The sequence below is a fragment of the Denticeps clupeoides genome, chromosome 7 (assembly GCF_900700375.1).
Source record: "Denticeps clupeoides chromosome 7, fDenClu1.1, whole genome shotgun sequence".
Classification (NCBI taxonomy): domain Eukaryota; kingdom Metazoa; phylum Chordata; class Actinopteri; order Clupeiformes; family Denticipitidae; genus Denticeps; species Denticeps clupeoides.
The window spans coordinates 23,390,294-23,416,359 of NC_041713.1; the positions used below are offsets into that span (position 1 = coordinate 23,390,294).

Consider the following 26,066-nt stretch of genomic DNA (forward strand, 5'->3'; position numbering starts at 1 on the left):
AAAGCAGTTTTGAATTCTATAACCCCTTTAAATGTATTTAACATTATATCAGACATTTTTTATACGGCTTTATTCTGCGTTTTGGTCTTGGGAAAGGTTAAAAATTTAATATCTAACCCTGATACACACAAAATAAACAAAACATTAAGAATAAACAGGGGCATGAAGAAGGTCTATTTACAGTTTTGCTAACTTTAATTATGACGGTTTGCCACAAAATATGAAGAACGTCTATATTTACAATTTAACATGCACTGTAATGAAACCTTAAATTATTCTTTGAAATAAAAAATGATGAAAAAAAAAGGTTGCAATGGCCTTCACACTGACAGAAAAAGTGTTCTTTTATTACTCAGTGTTCTTTTATTACTGGGTGTGTAATAAAAAGTTAACACAAGTTAAATCTCTACCTGCTTGTCCCTATGATGTGGAAATTATGGCTTTTGTCTCTTGAGTGGTTTGTGAATTAACACACAGGGATGTTACACAAGTTACACATGTGTTGCTTTGGACAATTGCACACAAGGCCCACATAACATCCAATTACCTCATTATTCTGAAGGCTCCTTCCTTGAAGTCCATGTCCAACTCTGTCCTGTAAACAAAATATTTAAATAAATGTGTCAATATTAGAAACATTATCATGATAAATATAATTCCCAGGAAATAAAAACAATCAACAAAAAATGTACTCAGTAACTAAAATATTTGTTACGTCGTTAAATAAGCCCAATTTCTTACCAAGTGTCTGAATTGGAAAACTGAAATCCAACTCTGGGGATCTCTTTGCTAGGACAACCCTGCAGATTTACTATCTTAATGGTCTCTGTGGGATAATGATGGAATTTCAATATCAGTACAGTAGAAAAATGTGACACTTTGGACTGATTCTAAATTTGTTTCTCCTTTAGAGGGCCAGTCACTGCAGAAATACAATATCAGCAACACATTAAACAAAGACCCTATGAACACTCAGGGGTGCCCATTATAGGTCATTTTATTCCTGGAGGCAGATTCAACCTTATGATCAAATTATTGCATACATATTATGTTAATAATCACCTGATTCTGTCAGGGTGGCCAACAGGAAAAATATTAATATTTCAGTATTAATCATCATTGCATCACTGCATATAACAAGCAGTTATTATGCATTGTGGGTATTATGTACAAACACTTCTACAAAGTATCACAGCTGTAGCACAAATGTAACTATAACCACACCCTGTAACCCACAATGTATGTTATTAGAAAAAAATATCTGCTGATAATTAAAGAACAACTGTGTCTCACCATCGTAAATATCCTGTAATGAACCTCCCCCGCAGTATTCCATGCATATCCATAACTTAGTGTTCCTGGAAGTAAAAGGAAATACATTTTATTGTTCTTTTGTTCTGCAATCTTAGCTGACATCACATTTACCAGAACAACACAACTCTATGTGATAATATTATTATGTATTACTGCTGGGAGATATGAGCCAAAATTCATTGGCTGGTACTTTAATATAAATACACAATGTATCAATAAAATGTGTCAAATGTTTGTGTGTTAAACAATTGTCATCATAGTACAAGTATTATACAACTATTATATACAGTGGAAAGTATTCACAGTGCATTACTTTTTCCACATTTTGTTATGTTACAGTCTTATTCCAAAATTGATTAAATAGAATTATCTCAACGAATTCTACACACAACGCCCAATAATGACAATGTGACAACAGTGTCCTTGAGATTTTGGCAAATGTATTATAAATAAAAGAACTGAGAAAGAACATGTATATGAGTATTCCCAGTCTTTGCCATAAGGCAAATTGAACTCAGGTGCCTCCTGGTTCCCCTGATCATCCTTGAGATGTTTCTGCAACTTAACTGTCATGGCTGCCCACTGCTCACTCAGGGTGATGGGTTACATGCAGAGGACAAATTTCACTGTGTGCACTGTGTGCTGTGCTGCTGTGTATCACGTGTGACAATCACTTCACTTTCAACTTTTCAACTTCAACGGATTTGTCTGTATACAATCCTTAGACAGGATTGTCTCCAGGCACAAATCTGGGGACGGTTACAGGAAAAACTCTGCTGCTCTGAAGGTCCCAAATGAGCACAGTGGCCTCCATCATCTGTGGGTGGAAGATGTTCAAAACCAACAGGACTCTACTTAGATCTGGCCCGCCAGTTCATCTTTCAGCAGGACAAGGACCCCAAGCACACAGCCAAGATATTAAAGGAGTGGCTTCAGGACAACTCTGCCACAGGTGCATTTCAGTTTTTTATTTTTAATACATTTTCCAAAACCTCAAGTAAACTTTTTTTTTCATGTTGTCGTTATGGGGTGTTGTGTGTAGAAAAAAATAATTAAGGCTATTTTGGAATATGGGAACATAATAAAATGTGGAAAAAGTGATGAATGCTTTCTGGATTTGCTGTATAGTAATTAGGCCAAAAGTTTGGACACATCTTCGCATTCAATGTGTTTTCTTTTTTTTCATGACCATTTACGTTGGTAGATTCTCACTGAAGGCATCAAGACTATGAATGAACACATGTGGAGTTATGTACTTAACACAAAGTGGAGACCTGGTCTCCACAGTCACCGGACCTGAACCCAGTCCAGATGGTTTGGGGTGAGCTGGACCAACAAGTGCTAAACACCTCTGGGAACTCCTTCAAGACTGTTGGAGAACCATTTCAGGTGACGACCTATTGAAGCTCATCGAGAGAATGCCAAGAGTGTGCAAAGCAGTAATCAGAGCAAAGAAACAAGAATATAAAACATTTTTCAGGTTATTTCATCTTTTTTGTTAAGTACATAACGCCACATTGTTTTAGTCAGTTCAAGCATCTCTATGAAATTATCTACGGTTATTTTTTGCCAGCGTTTAGTGAGGGAGCCATATTTTACGTTTTGTTGAGTGTGGTAATTCTTAATACAGAGGTAATTCAGGAAGTCCTTGGAAGTAACAGCAGCTCACGCCAAACACACCAAACATTGCAGCACCGGAAGCGGAAACACCAGGAAACACAGTGCAAAAAAACACCCTTGTATAGGATACTTAAATACAGTGGGAAGTATTCAGAACCCCTGAGATTTTTCTCTCTTTGATATATTGCAGCCATTTGCTAAAATTAATTCAAAATTAAGTTTATTTTTTCCTCATTAATGTAGACACAGCACCCCATATTGACATTTTTGAGGTTTATTAACTGGGGTTCTGTCCATTTCTTCTGATCGTCCTTGAGATGGTTCTACACCTTCATTTGAGTCCATCTGTGTTTGATTCTACTGATTGGACTTGAGTATGAAAGCCACACCCCTGTCTATATAAGACCTTACAGCTCACAATGCACGTCAGAGCAAATGAGAATCTTGAGGTCAAAGGAACCTGAAAAGCTCAGAGACAGAATTGTGGCAAGGTTACAAAGGTTACATCTGGCCAAGGTTACAAAAAAATATGCTGCACTGAAGGTTCCTAAGAGCACAGTGGCCTCCATAATCATTAAATTGAAGATGTTAGGGACGACCAGAATTGTTCCTAGAGCTGCCCGTCCAGCCAAACTGAGCTGTCGGGGAGAAGAGCCTTGAGATGAGAGGTGAGAGAAGTAAAGAAGAACCCAAACATCACTGTGGCTGAGCTCCAGAGATGGGAGATGGGAGAAAGTTGTAGAAAGTCAACTATCGCTGCATCCCTCCACCAGTCGGTGTTTTATGGCAGAGTGGCCCAATGGAAGCCTCTCCTCAGTACAAGACACATGAAACCCCGCATGGAAGGTTTTTTTTTTTTAAACAAAAAGACCTGAATGACTCAAAGGTGGTGAGAAATAAGTATCTCTGGTTTGATAAGACCAAAATAGAACTTTTTGGCTTTAATTCTAAGCGGTATGTGTGCGGAAAACCAGGCACTGCTCATCTCCTGTCACAACAGTGACGCATGGTGGTGGCAGCATCATGATGCGTTTTGCAGGACAACAGCAGGGACAGGACAACTGCTTGCAATCAAGAGGAAGATGAATGCGGCCAAGTACAGGGATATCGTAATATTAATCCTTCATGCACATAACTGCTTATGATGAATAAATGAGGACCTGACAAATAGTGGCATCAGCTGAACCCACATTAATGTCAGACACACACAGTTAAAAAGAAATATATAAATGGCTGCTTAGGCATGAACGTGAACATTACACATCGAATATCGAAACAACATACAAGGTAGACCATTGTTGCAAAGGGATCTATTTTTACCCGCAGTCTCTGACCATGGTTGTGTCAAAAATGTCCGCTCGCTCATAATATAGCCAAAGGGACAGGGTGAAAATTTCAGCCACAGTGACGTTAAAAACTTGTTGGCGAGCGAAAGCATTTTGTCGAGCCGCAAGTAATGCGCACGTACTGTAGACACACGTCAAGTGCAACTGACATTTCTGGGAGATTTAGAAACTCTGGAAACTTCCACCAGAGTTGCAGAGGCATTTTAATTGTATGGCATTTTACCAGACTACCTTGTGCAGAGCGCCTTACAATCAGTAGTGACAGGGACAGGAGACACTCAGGGTCAAGTGTCTTGCACAGGGATACAAGTGGGGTTTAAACCTGGTTCTTCTGATTCATTGATTTATTGGTTATCCGACTGATTTCAGGACTAATTAACGATCCAACGGGTCTCTGTCTCAGCAGATTTTATACAGATTCAACCTCCATCAAGAATTCTTTATGTCAACAAGACTCCGCAACATATAGATGGTCCAGATCTGAGTGACTAGTCTAGTGGGCTGATCCCATGCTGTGTGTGTGTGTGTGTGTGTGTGTGTGTCTCGGAGAAGCACCCCATCTGGTTTGTAACTCTACAATAAATATTTATTTAAAAAGAACGTTTTAAATGGGAAAACAGTCCTTGACTAACAACACAAATCAACACTTTACATTCCAGTAAAATGTACAATGCAGCAAATGCTGAATGGCAACATTGATCATCATCATCATCATAATCAAGCCTTTTGTGCATCCTCCACCCTGCATCACATCCTGTGTACGTCTGTACGCAGTAGTCTCGCTTCTTAAAAGCCGCCCGTGAGGTGTATCAAATGATGAAGGTCATGAATTTCTGTACCCCATCATGACAGGTGGGCAGGGAGGGAGAGAGAACAGCATTGTGCACAGAGTCCCAGCCCAGGGCCAACATGTGCGCCACTGCTGTAGGCCATTGACACATGCTGGATAATAAAGGCTTTGGTTCCACGACGGAGAGGTTTGTCTGTCTGTCTTCTCTGTCTCATGTTTATGGAAGTGATCTGACAAACCTGAATGTAAAATGACAAAAAAAAAAAGAGACAGTACGCATTTCAGGTTCATTCTCTGGCTGGTTTTCATGCAAATGCATTTGCTAAGTGGTGCAGGGCGGCCACTTGAAAGCTCGAGATGCCTGAGGGGGGGAGCTGTGGTCAGAAGAGGGTCCAGTTGAAGATGTGACTACTGCATACTGTGAACAGAGTTCCCATTTAGCCAAATTGGAAAAAGTAGTTGCCAGGTCCAGACGCTATAACGGCAAAAACAAAGATCAGCCACAATGAACATCAGTCAGTCACAAACACCAGTGTAGAGCAGGGACATCACAAACCTTCAAAGCTAAATCCGCCTGGTCCTCCAAAGAAGGCTTTGAAGATGTTATTGGCATCAAAGTCTGCAAATAAATCACACACGATGTAGTAATCAGTCTCCTAATTGCGTGTGGAACATTAAGCAGATCACAAACCTTCCATGCCTCCATCATCTTCCAGGTCATGGCCGCTGTCATAGCGGGACTTTTTCTTTGGGTCAGAGAGCACAGTGAAGGCCTCGCCCACCTCTTTAAACTTCTTCTCCTCTTCCTTCTGGACCTCTGCACTCGCCCCACTGTGGCGGTCTGGGAAGAAGAGGAAATTTACATATACAGGAATGGCTACTTTATTTATCAGGAATGGTATTTTGTTCATATCATTATTATGATTGTGTGCTCAGGGCTGATAGTGGTGGAAACACAAAACACATTCGCACACGGAGTAACTGCTGGATCTATATCAGAACCAGGGCCCGCCCCTTCCCTTTTTTTTTTTTGATTGGCTAGTGCAGTGTTTCCCAACCCTGGTCCTGGAGGAACAACCTCCCTGAATTAAGCTCAGGTGTTACTTAATGGCCTATTAATGAGTGGGGTAGATTGTGAAGATATGCGGGTTGGCAGAAGTTCCTCCAGGACCAGGGTTTGGAATGCTATCAGCCCTGTGTGTGTGTGTGTGTGTGTGTGTGTGTGTGTGTGTTGTGGGGCTATACCTGGATGGTGCATCAGAGCGCGTTTATGATATGCCTTCTTTATCTCATCCTCAGAGGCGTTCTTTTCAACTCCCAGAACCTTGTAATAATCTTTCCGTTTGCTTTTCTTCAGTTCCAGTTGAGCCACCTTTAACAAGTGCTTGTGTTCTAAATGCGAAAATCAACTTTTTTTTTAGAAATAAAATTAATTATAAAAAAAAAAAAAAGAACTACAGTGTTCAGCTACTGGCACAATGATAACGGAGACTATCAAGCTTTTTACATACAAACTAGTATTTTTCAGGGGTAAGTAACCTCCTCTGCTCAGCAGATTTTGGTTCACTTCATTTTTTTCCTCCTTCATGCCCAAATTTTCACCTCCCTTCTGCTGATAAAAGGTAGGGGTCAACACAGCAGAGCAACCGGTCTGGTTGTCCACATAAATGATTAGTCAAACGTGTTACGCTGGTTGCCCTTCCTGATGCAACAAACCCAATTTACCCGGGCTTGGGAACGACACCAAGAAATACTGTCACCTGCGTCTGCACAACCTTGCCTCTATTAAGGCAGAAACATACTTGCTGTTAACTACGCATGTACAGCCGCGGTCCGTATCCTGCGTTCAGAACACACGTGAATATGCAACTGTGTACGAATACGCATATGAAGCTCACAGCAAGTATATTTCTGCCTTTACTCCTCTCCCCACAGCTCTGGAACGTGATTGCTCCACTTTCTCCACCTTCAGATCTCAACTCAAAACTTTCCTCTACAGCAAACGTTTGTAAGGGGTTTTTTGTTTGCCCCTATATGTAAAACGACCTTGGGATTATGAAAGGTGCTATAGAAATTCAACTTATTATTATCAGTATAACAGAAGCATGACTTACCTTTTGTTTTCTCGGTTTGATATACCTTCTCATAGTCTCTGACTGCCTCCTCATACATTTCTGTGTCCATGTAACTGGAACAAAACAACCGGTAAATCAGAAGAGCAGGACACACACAACCATGTTTGATATACATGGAGAAATTGGACAACCATGTTTGATATACATTTGGCCAACTGGAGAAATTCTACCTACTGCAAAACTGTAGGATGACGTAAAATACGTTTTTTTTCTTCCATCGATTGGTCTTTGTTTACAGAAAGAGTTTTTGAATGTATGTTCAAACTCTAAGGCGTGTGTTCAAACTCTAATGCTTGCTGACTTTCACTTCATTATAATTTTTTATTCTGTACTTTATTTGTTTGCATAAAATAAACTTGCATTTTTTTAAATTTAGAACAACTACATCTTTATATTTTACGTTTTAAGGAAAGAGGGAATTGTGTTTTGTGATAATTGTGATTGAGATTAATTGTTTTCTGCTTACCTGTAGTTTACAAAAACCAACCAGTGTTAAGATATTATGATGATAAAAACCTGAATTTACCTGAAAGGTTTTCATATCTTTTCTATAACAGAAAACATCCTACGACGTCTTTGAAATGTGTTATCCCCTTGGTGCACCGGGCCAATAATGACTATTTCTGCCTCTTTTTAACTACTTCTATTTAAATACAATTATCTTCATTTTTGTTCATCATCTAACAAGCTGAAAGACAACACTTTTTGCCCACAAATCTATAGATTTGAACTTTTTATTTATCCCTCATAAAGATGTAATTTCAGTGCAGTTAATGCAAGTAGTAGTTTTTGTGTTTCACAAAGCAATACAAAAAAGTCTGATTTAATACACTGTTTTTTTGGTATACTTTCTTATTAGAATTATACGTAACCCTTTAAAAACAATTACATACTGCAATATAAACAATCTATGGGGCCAAATTATACTGTATTATGAATTGTATGCCATATTGCACAGCCCTAATACACACACACTCACCACTGTGCTCTTCTGAGGAAGGCTTTGATGTAACTGTTATCCAGTCTGATGGCCTTGCTGCAGTCCTCGATAGCTTGTTCGAGCTTTTTCAGCTAGGTGGCGAAGAGAGAGGAGCTCATTGTGAAAAAAAAAAAACTGGAAAACATTGATTATATACCATATTCTAATATGTGTTCTGTATTCTAATATGCGTTCTGTGCATAAACATGATGGCTAATAGGTAGCAACTTCACTACAATGGAACAGTGAAGGGTGCACATGCATCTTATCAATTCATTTAATGCATACAAAAATCTATAAAGTAATGTCATCATCAGCTTTGTCAGCTATATCAGGCTCTCACCTTGGATCCTACAGTGGCACGATTGCAGTAGAGTTTGGCGTTAGTTTTGATGTTGTTGGGGTCGATGGTGAGGGCGTCAGTGTAAAGGGAATAGGCCTCCTCAAAGTTACCTTCTTTAAACGCCCTGTTTCCTTCTTCCTTCTTCGCCTTCAAGGCTTTTGCATTCTGTGATGGAAACATTGTAAACAAGATACTGAAATTCTAAAAAAAAAAAAAGAGGACTTTATATATATATATATATAAAAAAAATAATAGAATGATGATTATAAAGATGGGGAATAAAAATATTATGGAAAACACCTGTGATGTAGTGAAACCAGTGTCTTAATTCCTCAAGCATACATGTGTATATTCATCACATGAATTCATTTATTAATCGTTTATTCATTGTTGTTACAGAAAATCTACAGGATTGGTGCCACTGGCTATGAAGAAGTAAAATCTTTGTTAACATCTGCATATTAAAGTGTGTATTGTGAATGTTCAAGATGACCAAAAGCATTTTGGTGAAGATAATATACATAGACGGAGAGTAAATATTTTACGAAATAGAAATAGAAAAGCTGATATGGTTGAAAACAAGGGAGAAAAAAATTAGACTTTGAGTGGATTCAATAAAAATGTGATGCTAGACGACTGAGTCCGTGTTGTCTAATCCAACAGCAGACCTGCTGTAGCTCAAAATGTTTCAAGACCTTCCTCTTTAGAAAATATTTAGATGAACTTGTAACCTTCTTATTGTCTGACTTCTGTATAGAAACTACAACAGAGTGAATAAAAAGATTGTATTCATAGTTGGGGGTCCTAGTGAACCAGAATTGATCGCTTCATCGATGGTAACTTGGAAGCATGTTGTAAGTCGCTCTGGATAAGGGCGTCTGCCAAATGGCGTAAATGTAAATGTCTGTTCTTGCTATTACGGAACGAAAGGTCCCGGAATACACAGCACATGGCGTTTTATTGGGTCCACTGCCGCCTTCCCGGTTATTATAAATCTGTGTACGCAGCTACAGCACCCAGCTGACCGAGGGGCTTGACTTACCCTGCATGCCAGCCGAGCTTTCTCATGGTCTGGCGCCATGCGCAGCGCTTGAATGAAGAACTGTACCGCTTTATCGATACAGTCTTCATAGTACAAGCACAGGCCTCGGACATAAAGAGCGTCGCCATTGGTCGAGTCCATCCGCAAGATATCACTGCGCAGAAAGAAAAAGCTCAGTTTCCGCTCCCTCTGCCACCATTAACCCCCGCAGACTCCGCCTCACCTGGCCACAGACTGCGCCTCTGCGTAGCGGCCCAGTAACGCCAGACACTCAGCCTTCAGAACCTTAAACCTGTGGCAGGCCGACGCCGACTCCAGCGCTCGGTCCATACAGTACACCACCTACGGACACGCAGACACTGTCATACGTCAAATGACAGACGACTTCGACAAAGAGAGAGAGAGAGAGAGAGACACGCTCTCACCATCCTGAAGTCACGCTTCTCAAAGCCAATCTCTGCCATCCGCTCGTACTCCAGAATGGACTCGGCATTCTTCAGCTGGAAGAGGAGAGAACAAGAAATCAGCTCGACGGATTTCTCAGGTCCCCCGGATCTCGTCTTTAAACACTGCAATGCCCACCTCTTGTTGTGCCGGGCTGTGATCAGGTTCCAGCTCCAACACCTTCTGGAAACATCGGCTGGCAGCCATTGAATTGCCTAGCGTCAGGTGGCACTTGCCCTCTCGGAGGTGGCCCTGTTGTCCAAAGCTGATGTTTAAAAAGATGGACAACACCCAGCAGAAAAGTGCGCTCGGCTACACAAGCCCATACTGATCAGTCTGTACCCTGACGTCCTGAATAACGACCTCTGACCTTAACAAAGGTGTCGTCCAGCCGCACAGCCTGCTGGGAGTCTTCCAATGCTTCTCTGTAACGACTCAGCATCATGAGGGTGGCAGCTCGATTTCCGTAATAACTTGCGTTCTTTGGGCACATGTCTGTAATGATTAATTATATTAAACACTTATAAGCACAGACAAGCAATTAATCATAAAGAGAGATGGAGTCAACTTGCTTTATTGATTCTCCAGAATGGACAAGAAACAACCATCACCCTGGGTGAGCAGTGGGCAGCCATGACAGGCGACCTGGGGAGCAGCGTGTGGGGACGGTTCTTTGCTTAGTGGCACCTTGCCAGTTCAGGATTTGAACCGGCAACCTTCTGATAATGGGTCCACTTCTTTAACCGCTGATATGAAAAGAAACTCAAAACCGTAACTTGGTGCAGTGGTGGTCTAGCGGTTAAGGAAGCGACCCCATAATCAGAAGGTTGCCGGTTCGAATCCCAATCTGCCAAGGTGCCACTGAGAAGCACCGACCCCACACACTGCTCCCCGGGCACCTGTCATGGCTGCCCACTGCTCACTCAGGGTGATGGGTTAAATACAGAGGACAAATTTCACTGTGTGGTGTGCTGCTGTGTATCACATGTGACAATCACTTCACTTTAAATCAGAAGGTCATCGGTTCGAATCCCGATCCGCTAAGGTGCCACTGAGCAAAGCACCGTCCCCACACGCTTCTCCCCGGGGTGCCTGTCATGGCTGCCCACTACTCACCAAGGGTGATGGTTAAATACAGAGGACATTTTGTTGTGTTTCATAATGACAAATCACTTCACTTCACTTTTCCAAATTCAAATTACTGCAAAGGAATATTAACACTATTTTAGTTAGAATTGATCACTGTTTTGTATCAGGACACATTTAGCACTGAGCACTCAACAGTCATCACACCAGCCTTTTCACATTCTTTCAGCAGTTTCTCCTGACTAATCGTGGGTTGCATTACTGGACCCATGAAAAAGCAGCTCACCAATGGCCCTGGTGTAGAAGTGGAAGGCCTCGGCATAGTTCTTCTTTATGTAAAAGGCGTTCCCTTGCTCTTTAAAGCCCTCCGCCTCCCTGCAAATCAAGAAAAGTGTGTCAGTCCGTCCGTCAAAAAGCGCTCCTTCACCTAAACATAGACACAGCGCAGGATGGCCAATCATGGGGCAAGGGGCGCGACAGGAATCATGGGATACAGTGTAAAAACTGACAAATAATTCGCCGTCATGCACTTCTGTGCAGCATAATGTTACATGACCGCGACAATTCCGCCCTCGGCCCGGAAGACGTGGCGAAAATTAAGGTCGTACATTGTTTTGTTTTTTTTTTCTTCTAGAACGTTCCGCCTGCAGCCGTCAGCGGTTTTCCTCCCAGAACCGAGGTGCCATTTCTACCAGCGACCAAAACACGAGTCCTGAGGCGACAAGGGACTCGAGCTCCGCAAGCCAGCTCGGCCCTGCAGTCCGTCCGGAGACCAGAGCTCCACCAGCAGGAACAAAGCACAGACGGAACGGCTCACCTTTCCAGCTCCTCGTCGCTCTCCGGATCCATGGGCGAATCGCACTCGTCCGACGCCATTTCGCTGCCAGGAGGAGGAGGAGGAGGAAGGCTCTCACGTACGAGTTAACGTTTGCGCTGCTGCGGCCTCCGGCCGACAGGTGGCGCCACGCACGGTCGGCCAACGTGTTCAAACTCCCCGCCCTGCAAACTCGCTTTACTCAAACAGGCCTCAATATAGTATTATATAGTGTAGTATTATTTCTGAGGTGAAAATACATTCACGACGTTTCGAAAGTTATTCCGCCAAGTCGGACTCAAACTAGCCCCATCTCCAAATTAAACCTCACGGCGCTTTACAAGCTCAAGGCCCTGCTGCTGCTGACGCCTATAAAGACATCTTCCATTATCCTACTAGTATTTAGTATTTTATTTTCGTCCTCTTAATATTAATTAATAGTCGTTTTATGCTGAATTGCATTATTAATTAATGTAATTCATTATTTATTCATTAATAAACTTAATTTATTTCAGTTTGCAATGAAGGTTCTTATACAGACTGCGGTAGGCGGGTGTTGAGTAATGGAACGGGTGGATTCTTTTTCTTTATTTACCTACTTTGGGATAAGAGACATGTCACAGCGCGCCCAGAAGGTGGCGCCAATCCTTCTCAGATGATAATTTCTACCGATACAACATCCAGAAGAAGAAGAAGAAGTAAACAGGAAAAGACGTCGTGTGAGCCAGACTTTCCTTTATTACTACTTTTACATTTTTATATGTCGATGATTTTGAGTTCACATTTCACCGGATCACCTAAATCAGCACTATGAGAGCTTTTTAGTTTCTTAATCAAGGAAGGCAAATAAAAAGGAGTAGATTAGCCTTGTTGTGCGTGAATGGAATCCCCTGCTGCCCACCGCTGACTGTCTTTTTTTCCCCTGCAGATTGCCATGGGTAAAAGCTGTAAAGTGGTGCTGTGTGGCCTGGCGTCGGTGGGAAAGACCGCAGTTGTGGAGCAGCTGCTCTATGGGAACCATGTAGCAGGCAGGTAGTGATTCTGTGAGGATCGGCGATGTAATGCGCTGATAACACAAAAACTACAGATCGCATAATGCAGTGCGCACTTCTCTGACAAATTGAGTGACGTGATTGTTATTGTGATACACAGCAGCACAGCACACGGTGCACACAGTGAAATGTGTCCTCTGCATTTAACCCACCACCCTTGGTGAGCAGTGGGCAGCCACCACAGGCGCCCGGGGAGCAGTGTGTGGGGACGGTGCTTTGCTCAATGGTACCTCGGCGGATCGGGATTTGAACCGGAAACCTTATGATTACGGGGGCGATTCCTTCCTTGGTGATTTTGAGGCATGAAAAAATTCGAGCTGTATCACAGCCCATTTCCTGTCGATGTGGAAACAGTTCCTGCACAGATTTAGCTGCAGGATAAAAATCGCGTTTGGAAAGGCAGCAGAAGCATTGCATTTTGGGATCTGTAGTTTTTGTTTTATCAGCGCTTCATATCGCCGCGCCATAATAATACATCATTATAAAGTGATGCCGCAAGATGTGAACCGGGTGCCACGAGTTCAACACCACTGATCTAGATGGACATTAAGTATCACATTTTTTTAGAACAAAATGTTATAACCGATGCTGCAACCAAAATTGATAACCCAGTAAGGGCTGGGTTTAAAGATCATTCTCAGGATTTATATAAGACGTAGCACATGGGGAGTGTTGGGTTTGGTAGTGGACATGGTCCCAGAGAAGGATCTGGGTTGGAGACAACCATATTTAACTTGCAAAAAATAACCAATTTTGAAAAAGGGGTAAATTAGACCATTTGAACTTCTTGAACTACTCCACATGATCATAATTCAACACTTATAACGGACTTTCTCCAGTTTTTACTTTTCCACCAGTTTTCACTAAAAATTCTGTGGAATTTTAGGGCCAGTCAATACCTTAATCATCCAGCTTTTGTTGCACCCTGTCCTGCACTACGTAAGGTCTGACAGTGGCCCCAACAGCATGTGGAGTGTCTGTGCAGCCCACCAAGGACATGCCTCCCAAGGCTGTCCCTGTCTTCCCCCCAACTGGTCATACTGGGCCGTGTTGCAAAGTACATTATGTTCATCACAACATTTTGCATGACATATTAAGTGTTTATTGTTGTGATTAAATTACATAAAGGTTCAGACATGATTGAAACTCTGGAGGACATCTACATCGGTTCCATAGAGACAGATCGCGGGACACGAGAGCAGGTGCGCTTTTATGACACACGAGGGCTGCGAGATGGGGTGGAGTTCCCTCGCCACTACTACACATTTGCTGACGGCTTCATACTGGTCTACAGCATCGACAGTAAGGAGTCTTTCACACGAATGGAGGCTCTCAAAAAAGATATTGACCGCTACCGTGACAAGAAAGAGGTACACAACTGAAATTGTTCAATTCACTATTGTATCCTTGACCCATTTGAAGGGGAAATTAGAATAATAAAAGGATTGGTGGTGTGTGACCCCCCCCCCCTCAGGTGACCATTGTGGTGCTGGGTAATAAGTTGGATCTACAGGAACACAGATGCGTGGATGCTGAGGTAGCGCAGCAGTGGGCGCGGCAGGAGAAGGTCCGCCTCTGGGAAGTGTCTGCAGCCGACCGGCGAACCCTCATTGAACCGTTTGTCCACCTGGCCAGTAAGATGACGCAGCCACAGAGCAAGTCCTCCTTCCCTCTCAGCCGCAACAAAAACAAAGGCAGCGGCTCGCAGGACAGCTGATAGTGCTGGAGACATTAAGGGACAGATGGATGGAACAGAAAGCCAAATGCCTTGCATGTATGCTTTATGTTGCCTTTTAAGACTTTATTTAGACTGTGTTGCTTAGATATATTTCCAGCGATGTATAACATTGTGCACAAACCCAATAGAGGAGCACAGGATTATAGTTGCTCTTCAACAGGGGGAAAGGGAGCCCATGGAGGCTCTTGTATGACATTGTCATGTGAATTCCTTTTACTCATACACTGCTGGGTCCCATGAATCTTGTTTGCTTTCATGTGTTAACTTGTTTTCTGTGTATTTTCTGTTTTTTTTTTCTGAACCAAAGTTTCTAATCAAATCTATTTTCGTGGCATTATTTAGCAATTTAGACATAATGTCTTTGATAATGGAGGAATACTTGTGCTATCATTTTAATTAAACCACCTGCTCCATCAAACCCACAGCAGTATCTATAATCTCATAAAATACACTTGATCAAGCCATAATATCATAAGCATGAAAGCCTGAGTAATGTAGGGTGCACAGCCTCTGTCATCATGGTACCGCTACAGAGGATTCAGAATGGCACCCGTCACCTTGCTTTTCATCACCCTATGCCAACAACTCCAAATTGTTAGTATTTTGTTATGCTTTATTACTCCCGAAGGAAATTGCTTCTCTGCTTTTAACCATCACCCTTGGTGAGCAGTGGGCAGCCATGACAGGCGCCCGACAAGCAGTGTGTGGGGACGGTGCTTTGCTCAGTGGCACCTTGGCGCATTGGGAGGGTCTGTCGCTCCATTGGGCCGACCAGGTATGGCGTACTGTTGGGCACCCTGGTCAAACCCGACCTCCGTGTCTCTCTCCTCCTCCTGCGGTGTGGCTGCCAATCCCACTGCTGACACAAACGTCATTTTGAATAAATGGCCTTTTATTTTGCACAAACGGCAGCAGGTGGAGCCAACAGACAACACCTACTACTTAAACTGTAGCTTTACTGGAAGCAGGACTGCAGCACACTTACTCCAGATTCCCTTACTTACATGCCCACAACCCAAATAGGCACATTCACATGAGTCCAAAAATGGCAGTAGCACATCACCATACAGAGGATAAGGACAACAGGCTGCACACAGCCCTTGGGGGTCCTGACAATGGAACAATGGTTCAGTATTAATTATGCTCACCTCAACAACTGTCATCTTAATTTACTTAACAAACTTTTATTTTTCTTTATTCCTCACTATCCACTCCCATGTGGATGGTAAATCTCTCCCAGAAAGAATCCCAGTGCATCACATGGCATTGTTGACCTCAAAGAATTTCCCTGTTTGGCCCTTACTCATCTGCTGACAGTCACCCAGAACTCCAACATACTCTATACAGCCTGCAATGGCCCTTAAATATAAAAAAACAGGCAGTATTTTAACTAAAATGTCATTATTACACATCAGTTGCTGTTACACAGTATTGTACTGACAGATTAAAGACATTCATTTTGAGTCTTGTAGGTGTGATTCCACTCAATCCTCATCAACAGGTGGCAGCAGATGGCTGTTCCTCCCGCTCTCACAATGCCACTCTCAGCCCATGCCATGCCTCTCTTGAATGTCAGGATTTTTAGGTCAGTTGAATTTCGGCAGAATGGCAAGCATTTGTTTTGCTTCGAGAGGATGTGTGTTTTGGACAATGACACATTATTCCTATGTCCATTAAAAATTCTATTTCATTCCAGGGATTCTTATATTAGATGTGAAACAAGAAGCAAATCACATAGACCGTGATGGTAACACAATGCAAATGTAATTTAGGCACAAGTTAATATAAAGTAATATTCCATGACACTAATATGTGCATTATGTTTACATTCATGTTGAATATGGGTGGCGGGAGGACATTCTACGTGAAAAGGAGTGAAAGGGTCAGGATACAAGTGATTCTTGGTATGTATAATGATGGAGAGAGAGAGAAAAGAAATGTTCAGGTTACTTATCTGGGCCACAGTTTTTGCTACATTTCTCGCAGTGCATTACCCACTTACACACTTACAGTCTTTTTCCTCTAGAGAGTCATAAATAAAAGTATGGGTGTGTTTTGCATGCACATTCTTAAAAGACAACTTAGTTGGGAAGTGACAATGCTCTGCAATCCTATTATGTTTTCCTGGAACAGCCCAACAAAAGGAAGGGAGTAAATATCTGTTTCCTCTTACACACACACCCACACAAACAAACAGCCACTGAAAACATTTTATAATGACAACCTTCTACATTCTTATTCTGCCTCAGTTATGTGCAGCACACAGTACAGATTACAACATTGTCTGAATAATATTTTCATATGCACGATACATTGGCTGCACTAATTTCACACATCTCTCCATATTTAACACAGCCACATGACATTTACAACATGAAAAGAAGTAAAGTGAAGTGATTGTGAAACACTGCAGCACAGCACACGGTGACACAACGAAATGTGTCCTCTGCTTTTAACAGTGGGCAGCCATTACAGGCACCCGGGGAGCAGCATATGGGGTTGGTGCTTTGCTCAGTGGCACCTCGGCAGATCGGGATTCGAACCGACAACCTTCTGATTACGGGGCTGCATCCTTAACCGCAGGGCCACCACTGCCCCGGACTAGAGTACGCGTCAGAAAAATCGCAAAATGAATCTCAAATTTTTAGGAATGACCAACTGCAACCTATTAACTGGTGCAACTCTAAGTTGTGCAGGTAATGCAGCATGTGCCAGTGTAGTGGATTTGTCATGCTGGGACAACGGAGAAAAGAGAAAGAGCAGATGTTGCAAACAGTCAGGCGCAAAGAGTCAGGCGAGTTTTCGCTTCTTAATTTCTGGGTACATAACAGCATATGCTGTAACACCACCGGTGTTGACGCTCGTTTTTCAGTGCAGAACGTGATGGAAACAGGGACCAGGAGAGGTGAGGGAAATGGAGTGGAGAAGTGGATCAATCTCACATTGTGAGACGAGTTGGGAGAGCTGAATAGGTTGGACCCCGTCAATAAACCGGGGGGGAGGTGGAGCCGAAGGATTAAGGAGAGAAGAGGTGAGGAATGGTTTCAGTTTGTTGATATGAAACACAGGATGGATCCTGTGGGATGGAGGGAACTAGAGAATGGACCTATGAAGCGAAGGGCCAGTTTCTGTGTCTTGGTAATCCAGAGAGGGCGATCAGATGGAAGGCCCAGGAAATCAGTCTACAACTGTGAGGATGGTGATGAGTCCATCTGATTCGGGTAGTCCAGTAGACCACATGCATCCACAGGCACTGTGGAATTGGCAGGGGAAGCAGCGGTCCTATGGGTGGAGAGTTAAGATCAGTGTTGCCAGATGTACGATAATTATCAAATTTGTACGATGATTTTACCCTCTGTACAATCAATAATAACAACTATAAGATGGGACGTTGCAGGGCCAGGACGTTTCTGCACCTTTGTTTCTGCACCTTTGTTTTGCGTAGAGGTTCAACACCTCCGTTTTCCATATCTTTGTCAAATGGCAAGAGGTGTGAAATGCCAGCCACAGGTTTTTGCGATACCCCGCTCTGCCTTTGTCTGCCCCAGACGGGAGACTCAGAGGGCGTGACAACAGAAAAAAATCATTCTAATTGGTCTGTAGCAATTTTCTTCCATTTTCTTTTTCCATCGGGAACTGGGCCTGCCAGCTACTGAGTCTTTGCCTCCATTCTCTGTCTTCCTAGCTTTTTCCCCCTCTTTGTCTATCCTTCCTCATTTCTCTTAATTTTGGTTTTCTCTGTAACATTGGAACCTTTTTACTAGGGCTGCAACTAACGATTAATCTGTCGATTATTTTTTGATTAATCGTAGAAAAAATAAAAAACATGTTGCTCCTTGAGCTGTTATAATAGTAATAAAATAAAATAAAAATGGACTAACACAAAAAACATACACATGTATGCTTTACATCTGCCAAATATAGACTTTTTTTTAATAAAGTGCCACCTGAGCTGCCAGAACGATAAATAATTTATAAAAAAATAAAGAACAATACAAATCAGAAAATTTAACAGGATTTGTTTCAATGTCAGAACTTGTTCTCTACACTACACTGCAGATGCACATACTCACAAACTCTCACACTGACACACACTGCAAAAAATGCTTTTCTAACTTAGTAGTTTTGTTCTGATTTCAGTCCAAATCAGGACAAAATATCTTAAATCAAGATACATTTACTAGACACATGAAATAGCATGAAATAGAAATGTCTTGTTTTCTGATAAAACCTCTCAGAATTAAGTGATTGTTTAAAACAAGCAAAATTATCTGCCAATGGGGTAAGAAAACTAATCTTAATGATATATAATCTCAAATAGAAGTTTTAAGCATCACTTAATTTTCTCATGCCATTTCTCTTGTCTATTAATCTTGATTTAAGATTTTTTAGATATTTGGACTGGAAACGAGACAAAATTACTAGGTAATGTGTCTAGGCAGTGTAGCTATACATGACAACAGATTGAAAAATGAATGGTCCAAAAAAGGCTAGTGAATAAAAACATGTCTTTAGTTTTAATACAAAGTAACTATAGCACTCCTGCTTTACTACTGTTATTAACGCGCTAACGCTAACTTGTCATGCTTGACAAGCTGGATGACGGGTAAACATTAACATTTACAGCATTTATCAGACGCCCTTATCCAGAGCGACTTACAGCACTCCGCGCTGTCTATGAGGCGCCAAACTCTGCTAGCATCTGTGTGCGAGAGAGACCGAGTGTGTTCACTCCGCTCCGCGCTCAAATAAAGTTTTTTTTTTAATAATCAAACGTCTCCGCGTCGCGCGACAGAACGAATCGATTAGGAAATTCGTTGCCAACTCTTTTAGTAATCGATTTTTATCGATTAAATCGATTCGTGGGTTGCAGCCCTACTTTTTACGTACAATATTTACATATAACTGCAATAATGATTTACTGGTGTTAATAAATTAGAAATTATTCATTCTTATAGCCTCTATTGTGCCATGCCTCTTTCTGCCAGGTAACATGAAGTTGGAGTGGTTTGAATACAGTGCTTTTGTGTGTACAGAGAAAAGTTTTTACTCTATTCTCCCAGTTTTACACAACCCATAATGTATGAAAATTGTACCCCTTCATTTTTATTTCATTAGTATGACATGTCTTTACAGCCAGTCAATGTATAGGTGTCAAATTCGTGACCCATGGGACACATCCAGGTCACAAGATCGTGTAATAGAGATTTATTGTTATGGCCCAGCAATATTTAATTTAATTTAATTTCATTTACAGCATTTATCAGACACCCTTATCCAGAGCGACTTACAATCAGTTGTTACAGGGACAGTCCCCCAACTTAGGGTTAAGTGTCTTGCTCAGGGACACAATGATAGTAAGCGGGGTTTGAACCTGGTTATTCTGGTTCATAGGCGAGTGTGTTACCCATTAGGCTACTACCACCCTATAGCCCTGATAACAAACAAACAAACAAATTTTCAGATTCTTGGCCCTGACTCACACCAAACAGGCATCAGTTTAAGCCCTTATCCAGAGCGACTTACAATCAGTAGTTACAGGGACAGTCTCCCTGGAGCAACCTAGGACCTACCCACTAGGCTACTAGGCTACTACCACCCACACACTGCTCCCCGGGTGCCTGTCATGGATGCCCACTGCTCACCTTCATGTATGTTGGTGAAGCAGGGATGAGACAACTGGGATATTTGGATCCCATCGTAGGAGTCAACATTGTGCAATGAAGGAATGATGGGTGAGGGAGTGACCGAGAAGGTGTCTGGGCCATGTTGACGTGAGAGTACTGCTTTGCTGTTTCAACTGCCAGGGCTATATGAGAGGCTTGTCAAATTAAAAGGACATTTTGGTGGTCAATCCAGACAAGAATGTGTCACAGCCTTGAAACCAGTTTTGCCATTCCTCCAAAGCCCACTTTACAGCAAGCAGATCACAGTTCCCCACCCCATAACGCTGCTGTGTCTAATTGAACTTCTGTGAGAAATAGCAATATGGATGGCATTTTTAATCAGCACCTCCATCTCGGTGGTTGCTTGCTCATCAATGTGAATATTATCATTTTTGCTGCCATGCTTCACTACTGCCTTTATTTCCCTGCATTTTGCATTGCCTTCATCCACGATCTTTTTCACTGTTGCCTTGACCTTTTCTTTTGGATTTTCCCTTGGCCCAATTTGATTCCATTTTGGAATCTAATCGCCCATCTCTGGATTCTTCTTCTGCACACCCCATATGTGCTGTAAATGTAAGTGGACTGAAAGTCCTCTCTGGTATTGACCTTTTTCTGATGACACTGAACCTACCCACACCCACCAGGACTCCATAGACTACGGTACAGTCTCTGTCCTCGTATTTGTGGTACACCGCCACTGCTGCGAGCTGTGCACCACTCGCACAACTCCAGCGTTTCTCCCTCCTGCCAACGTCATAACAAGTGATCTCGCTCCTCCAGTCACAGAACTTTCTCTGCTCTCAGATAATGGCTGCATGTCTGCCGTCCACCTCACAGCATGACAACATAAGTGTTCACAGCCTTTGCTGAATACTTTGGCGAGACACCTTTGGCAGCAATTACAGCCTCAAGTATTTTTGAATATGATGTAACAAGCTTGGCACACCTATCCTTGGCCAGTTTGGGCCATTCTTCTTTGCAGCACCTCTCAAGCTTGGATCAGTTTGGATCAGTTTGGATGGGAAGCAACAACAACAACTTTTATTTCTTATATAGCCCAAAATCACATACAGTATGTCTGAATGGGCTTTGACAGGCCCTACAGTTGACACCTTCACACTTGACCACACAAAAAAAGAAACCTTGGGAAGGAGTGATACAGAGAGGGACCCCCTTCCAGGGTAGAGTGAGCCTGCAAATGGTGTCAGTGCAGGGTTTGTGATTATTTGTCCAATAAGAAAAAAAAAAGTCCTACAGTTGTAGAGGTGGAGAAGTGTAGTATAGAGCATCTGTCCATGTTTGGAGGTACTGGACAGTGCAGAGTAGGTTTTAGTCCAGTGTTATGGTGTACATTACATGTCCATTATAATGTTACTGGTCCATTTGAAAATCCCTGAAGCTTTAGTTGTTACGGTGGTGGTGGCTGTGGTGACCCTCTGGTTCATTTGATGCTAAGTCATTGTTTAGCAGTTGCCAGGAACCAGGATTTATCTGGTGGTCTCTTCACGTCAGTAAGCGTCAGTACACAGACATTTTAAGATCTCACCAGAGATCCATGTTCAATCATATTCAAGCCTGAGCTCTGGCTGGGCCACTCAAGGACATTCACAGAGTTGTCCTGAAGCCACTCCTTTGATATCTTGATATTTGTCACACCAGTTCAAAAGCACTCTGGAGCAGGTTTTCATCCAGGATGTCTCAGTACATTGCTGCAGTCATCTTTCGCTCTATCCTGACTACTCTCCAATTTCTCCCAATATGATGCTACCTCCACCATGCTTCCCTGTAGGGATGGTATTGGCCTGGTAAGTCTTGGTTCCTGGTTTCCTACAAATGTGAAACCTGGCATTCACATCAAACAGTTTAATCTTTGTTTCATCAGACCAGAGAACTTTGTTTCTCTTGGTTTGAGAGTCCTTCAGGTGCCCTTTGGCAAACTCCAGGCTGGCTGCCATGTGCCTTTTACTAAGGAGTGGCTTTCGTCTGGCCCCTCTACCATACAGGCCTGATTGGTGGACTGCGGGAGAGATTGTTGTCCTTCTACAAAGTTTTCTTCAGTCACAGAGGACCTTTGGAGCTCTGACAGAGTGACTCAGAGTGAGTGTTCTTGGGTTCCCTGGCTAAAACCCTTATCCCCTAATTGCCCAGTTTAAGTGGCCAGCCAGCCAACTCTAGGTGGAGTCCTGGCGGTTTTGAACTTTTACCACTTATGGATGATGGAGACCACTGTGCTCATTGGGACCTTCAAAGCAGCAGAAGTTTTTCTGTAATCTTCGTGCCTCAAGATAATCCTGTTTCAGATGTCTAGAGACAATTTCTCTTGACTTCATGCTTGTTTGTGCTCTGTCATGAACTGTCAATGGTGGCACCTTATATAGACAGTAGTGTGTCTTTCTAAATCATGTTCAGTCAACTGTTCTTTCTCAGGTGAATGCCAATTAAAGCATGATCAGGGGATCAGGGGGGATGAGGAGGAGCTCTGAAGGAACAGCTATGAATTCTGCACAACCAAAGGGTGCCGCACTGGTCTTGCCGCACCCACAACTGAAAAAGACAATCATTAAAACACACACTTACACACATAAACCCGTATGGCTTCCATACCTTAACTCTAAGCATTATGACACCCAACGCCCATTTTTGAGTGAACGCTGCTCATATGCGTGGCTAAATGTCCAAGAAAGGTGACTAAAAACCAAACCAAATTAAAAAGGAAAGGATAACCATATTATACATCCAGTAAACAGTAGCAAGAATAATCCTGTGGGAACAATTCCCGTTGCAGAGATCTCGCTGTTCATACTGCTTACAGCCATGCTTAACACAGCACCCAAACACTGCTTAGCATGCCCCCTTTCTGCAGCAAAACGGCAATGCATTTACCAATGATAAACTGGTCTGACCCCAAAAATCAATCTGTAGGAGATATGGATGGGGAGATAACAGATGGAGAAAACAAATAAATGTGAACTTCAGAATTCACAGACTCCATCTCATGCAGTACAGGCAAAAGTCAAATGAGTGCATTGATGATTTTGTGATTAGAGCCAGTTCACAGACGATGAACTTAATGAATGCCTTGTCGAGCTTATTATTGCCAGTACTCCTTTTGATGGTCTCAGAAATTATCTGTACAGCAAGCCTGAAGACCATCCCATTGCTGATGTACTAGCAGAGGGGAGGAAGCACGAAGCCTTAGCAGCTGAAAATGAACAAGTACAACAGCTTGGCATGTCAAAAACTGAACAGGTCCATACTATAACAGGAGGACGAACATGCCGAAACTGTGACGCGAACCACAAACCAAGACAGTGTCCAGCATATAATGATACATGCTTTATGTGTGGTAACAGAGGCAAGTGGGCAAAATGTAAAAAGAGCAAACAACAAAGTCAGCTATCTAATCAGCACAGAAGGATTGAGTCAAGAACATGCAAACAGATACCACAGCTACACGAACGTAAGGATAAGCCCAGGATGATGATGATGAGTATGCATAACAAAAACACGTTTACTCCATCACCATCATGCAAAATGCATGCACAGCATCCATGTAAAACCACCCAGGGATGAAGCATACACAACTCTGAATGTTAAACCACACACATGTTAAAGGAGATGGTTACATTGACTCAAAAGCATGGAACATCTAAAACCAGCATCCAATGTTCTACTAACATCATACACTGGCAACATAATTCCCTGCTTTGAAATCAACATGCCATGCCAGTACAAAGAATCCAAGTGGACCGATGCAAAGTTGATGTATTTGGACCAGCTTTGGTTGTCCTACCCACATGTGAACTCATCAGCCTTGTGATAGTAAATGTTGATGTGATTGAAAAAAATGAAAATAATTCAAAAGAGTAGTAGTAAACAAAAGAATATACCAATTCGATAAAATTGCCAGTTTCACAGGCACAGCAAAACTTGTTTTAAAGGAAAGTGCTAACCCATTCACTGAATCTCAAATTAAATGCAGTATCCACATCAAGATGCTTACCATTTGGTCTCAGTGTGTCCCCGGACCTCTTCAAGCTAAGATTGACCAAATCCTTGAAGGTCTTCATGGTGTGATCAGCATAGACATTGTAGTACGTGGAGTTGACAAAAAGAATCATGAACCTAATTAGCCTATTGGAAAGATCTACAGAAACAGGACTTGTGTTTAACAGTGTTTAACAGTGTATCATCAAGCAACAGAGCATATAGTTTTTTTGGCAATCTGTACACAGATAAAGGCATCAGACTAGACCCAGCCAAAGTCCAAGACATATAGAAAATGACAACATTTATGGGCATGATGAACTTCCTGTCACCCTAGATCTACACGTTTTGCAGATAAAGCCAAGTTCTGAGGGGAATGCTGAGAAACACCTCACTATGGATGTGGGACACCGATTACCAAAAGTGCTAAGTGAAGACCTAAAGTCAAGAGTGTCTGTTGATGCTTGGCTAAAATACTGCAACGCAACAACCAGCCTAATGCTGGAGGTAGATACATTACAGAGAGGAATCGGAGTAGCACTAGCTCAAGACAACAGGCCCATTGCTTTTGGATCGAAAACGCTAACTGAATGCCAATCAAGATACAGCAACACTGAAAGAGAAATGCTTGCTATTGTATATGACATGCAGTGATATCATATATACTTGTATGGCACTTCATTCATTGTGGTAACTGACCAGAAACTTTTTACATAACTTACTACATTGTAAACAAAGTCTCTACATGCTGCTCTCCCCAGGTTGCAACAAATGCTGATCAAGATGCAGGGATATAACTACAGCATCATGCATTGCCCTGGAAACCAAATGATTCTCGCAGACACTCTCAGCTGCCTGCCAAACCCCAAAAACAACGAAGACATTGAACTTGATGAACACATAGATGGACAGGATGCAGAATTTGAAGACCCTGAGCACCGCACTGTCGCAATTATAAACTTTCCTCTAAACAAACAGGAGGCTCTCAGAATGGAGACTGCAAAAGACCCTAAGCTAAGTGCATTAAAAGAAATAATTTATCAGGGCTGGCCAGATAAGATACAGAAAATACTTCAATGAGATGAACTTGCCATTGAAGCAGGAGTTGGATTCAAAGGCAGACAAGTACTGATTCAAGAATCAATGACTACTGACATTCTGATCCAACTACATGCAGGCCAGCAAAGTATTGAAAAAACACACAGGTTGGCTCGAGAGAGTGAGTATTGGACAAAGATGAACACAGACATCGGAAAAAGCACAACCAAAAGAACCACTTATTCCACACAAAACACCCACAAAGTATTTGTTGTCTGATCTGTTTACGATTCATGGACATTGTTACCTAACTACTGTGGACAGGTATTCCAACTATCCATTGGTTTATGAAATGCTCATTCTGACAAGCAACCATGCAGTTGCACAAAAAATGCAATGCAACATGTCTCTGTTTGGTTGACCAGATGTATTAATGACAGACCACAATACACAGGACAACCCTTCAAGAAATTCATGGCTGATTGGGGAATAAAACACACCACAAGTTCCCTACCCAAATTGTAATGGATTTATTTAAAGACACGTTAGACACATCAAATCCATCATCAAAAAAAACAATACAACACAAAGGAGATGTACAACTAGCCCTGTTGCAGGTGCACCCAATGCCCATTGACAGTGATCTCTCATCCCCTGTAGAACTGCTCC

General features: G+C 42.2%; 2 protein-coding genes across 6 annotated transcripts; one reads left to right on the plus strand and one right to left on the minus strand.

The window, feature by feature from the left end:
* Positions 1-4,848: 4,848 nt before the first annotated feature.
* Positions 4,849-12,046, minus strand: dnajc7 (DnaJ (Hsp40) homolog, subfamily C, member 7). The gene is made up of 14 exons (XM_028987365.1): positions 11,917-12,046; positions 11,386-11,474; positions 10,384-10,508; positions 10,152-10,265; positions 9,995-10,069; positions 9,793-9,911; positions 9,570-9,723; positions 8,528-8,692; positions 8,185-8,276; positions 7,185-7,258; positions 6,316-6,462; positions 5,762-5,911; positions 5,627-5,689; positions 4,849-5,545 (listed from the first exon to the last, which is right to left on the minus strand). Exons 1-14 carry the CDS (start codon positions 11,973-11,975, stop codon positions 5,508-5,510), a joined length of 1,464 nt encoding a protein of 487 aa, XP_028843198.1. The 5' UTR covers positions 11,976-12,046; the 3' UTR covers positions 4,849-5,507.
* nkiras2 (NFKB inhibitor interacting Ras-like 2) lies at positions 11,490-14,944 on the plus strand. 5 transcript variants are annotated; one of them, XM_028987395.1, is made up of 5 exons: positions 11,490-11,596; positions 11,734-12,632; positions 12,842-12,945; positions 14,094-14,335; positions 14,440-14,944. In XM_028987395.1, the coding sequence occupies exons 4-5, from the start codon at positions 14,102-14,104 to the stop codon at positions 14,680-14,682; spliced, it is 477 nt and encodes a 158-aa protein (XP_028843228.1). In that variant the 5' UTR covers positions 11,490-11,596; positions 11,734-12,632; positions 12,842-12,945; positions 14,094-14,101; the 3' UTR covers positions 14,683-14,944. The 5 variants fall into 5 exon arrangements, with proteins under 5 accessions (XP_028843228.1, XP_028843225.1, XP_028843227.1 ...); XM_028987392.1 differs by having other exon boundaries at positions 12,842-12,941; XM_028987394.1 differs by having other exon boundaries at positions 11,734-12,941.
* The last annotated feature ends 11,122 nt before the right edge of the window (positions 14,945-26,066 follow it).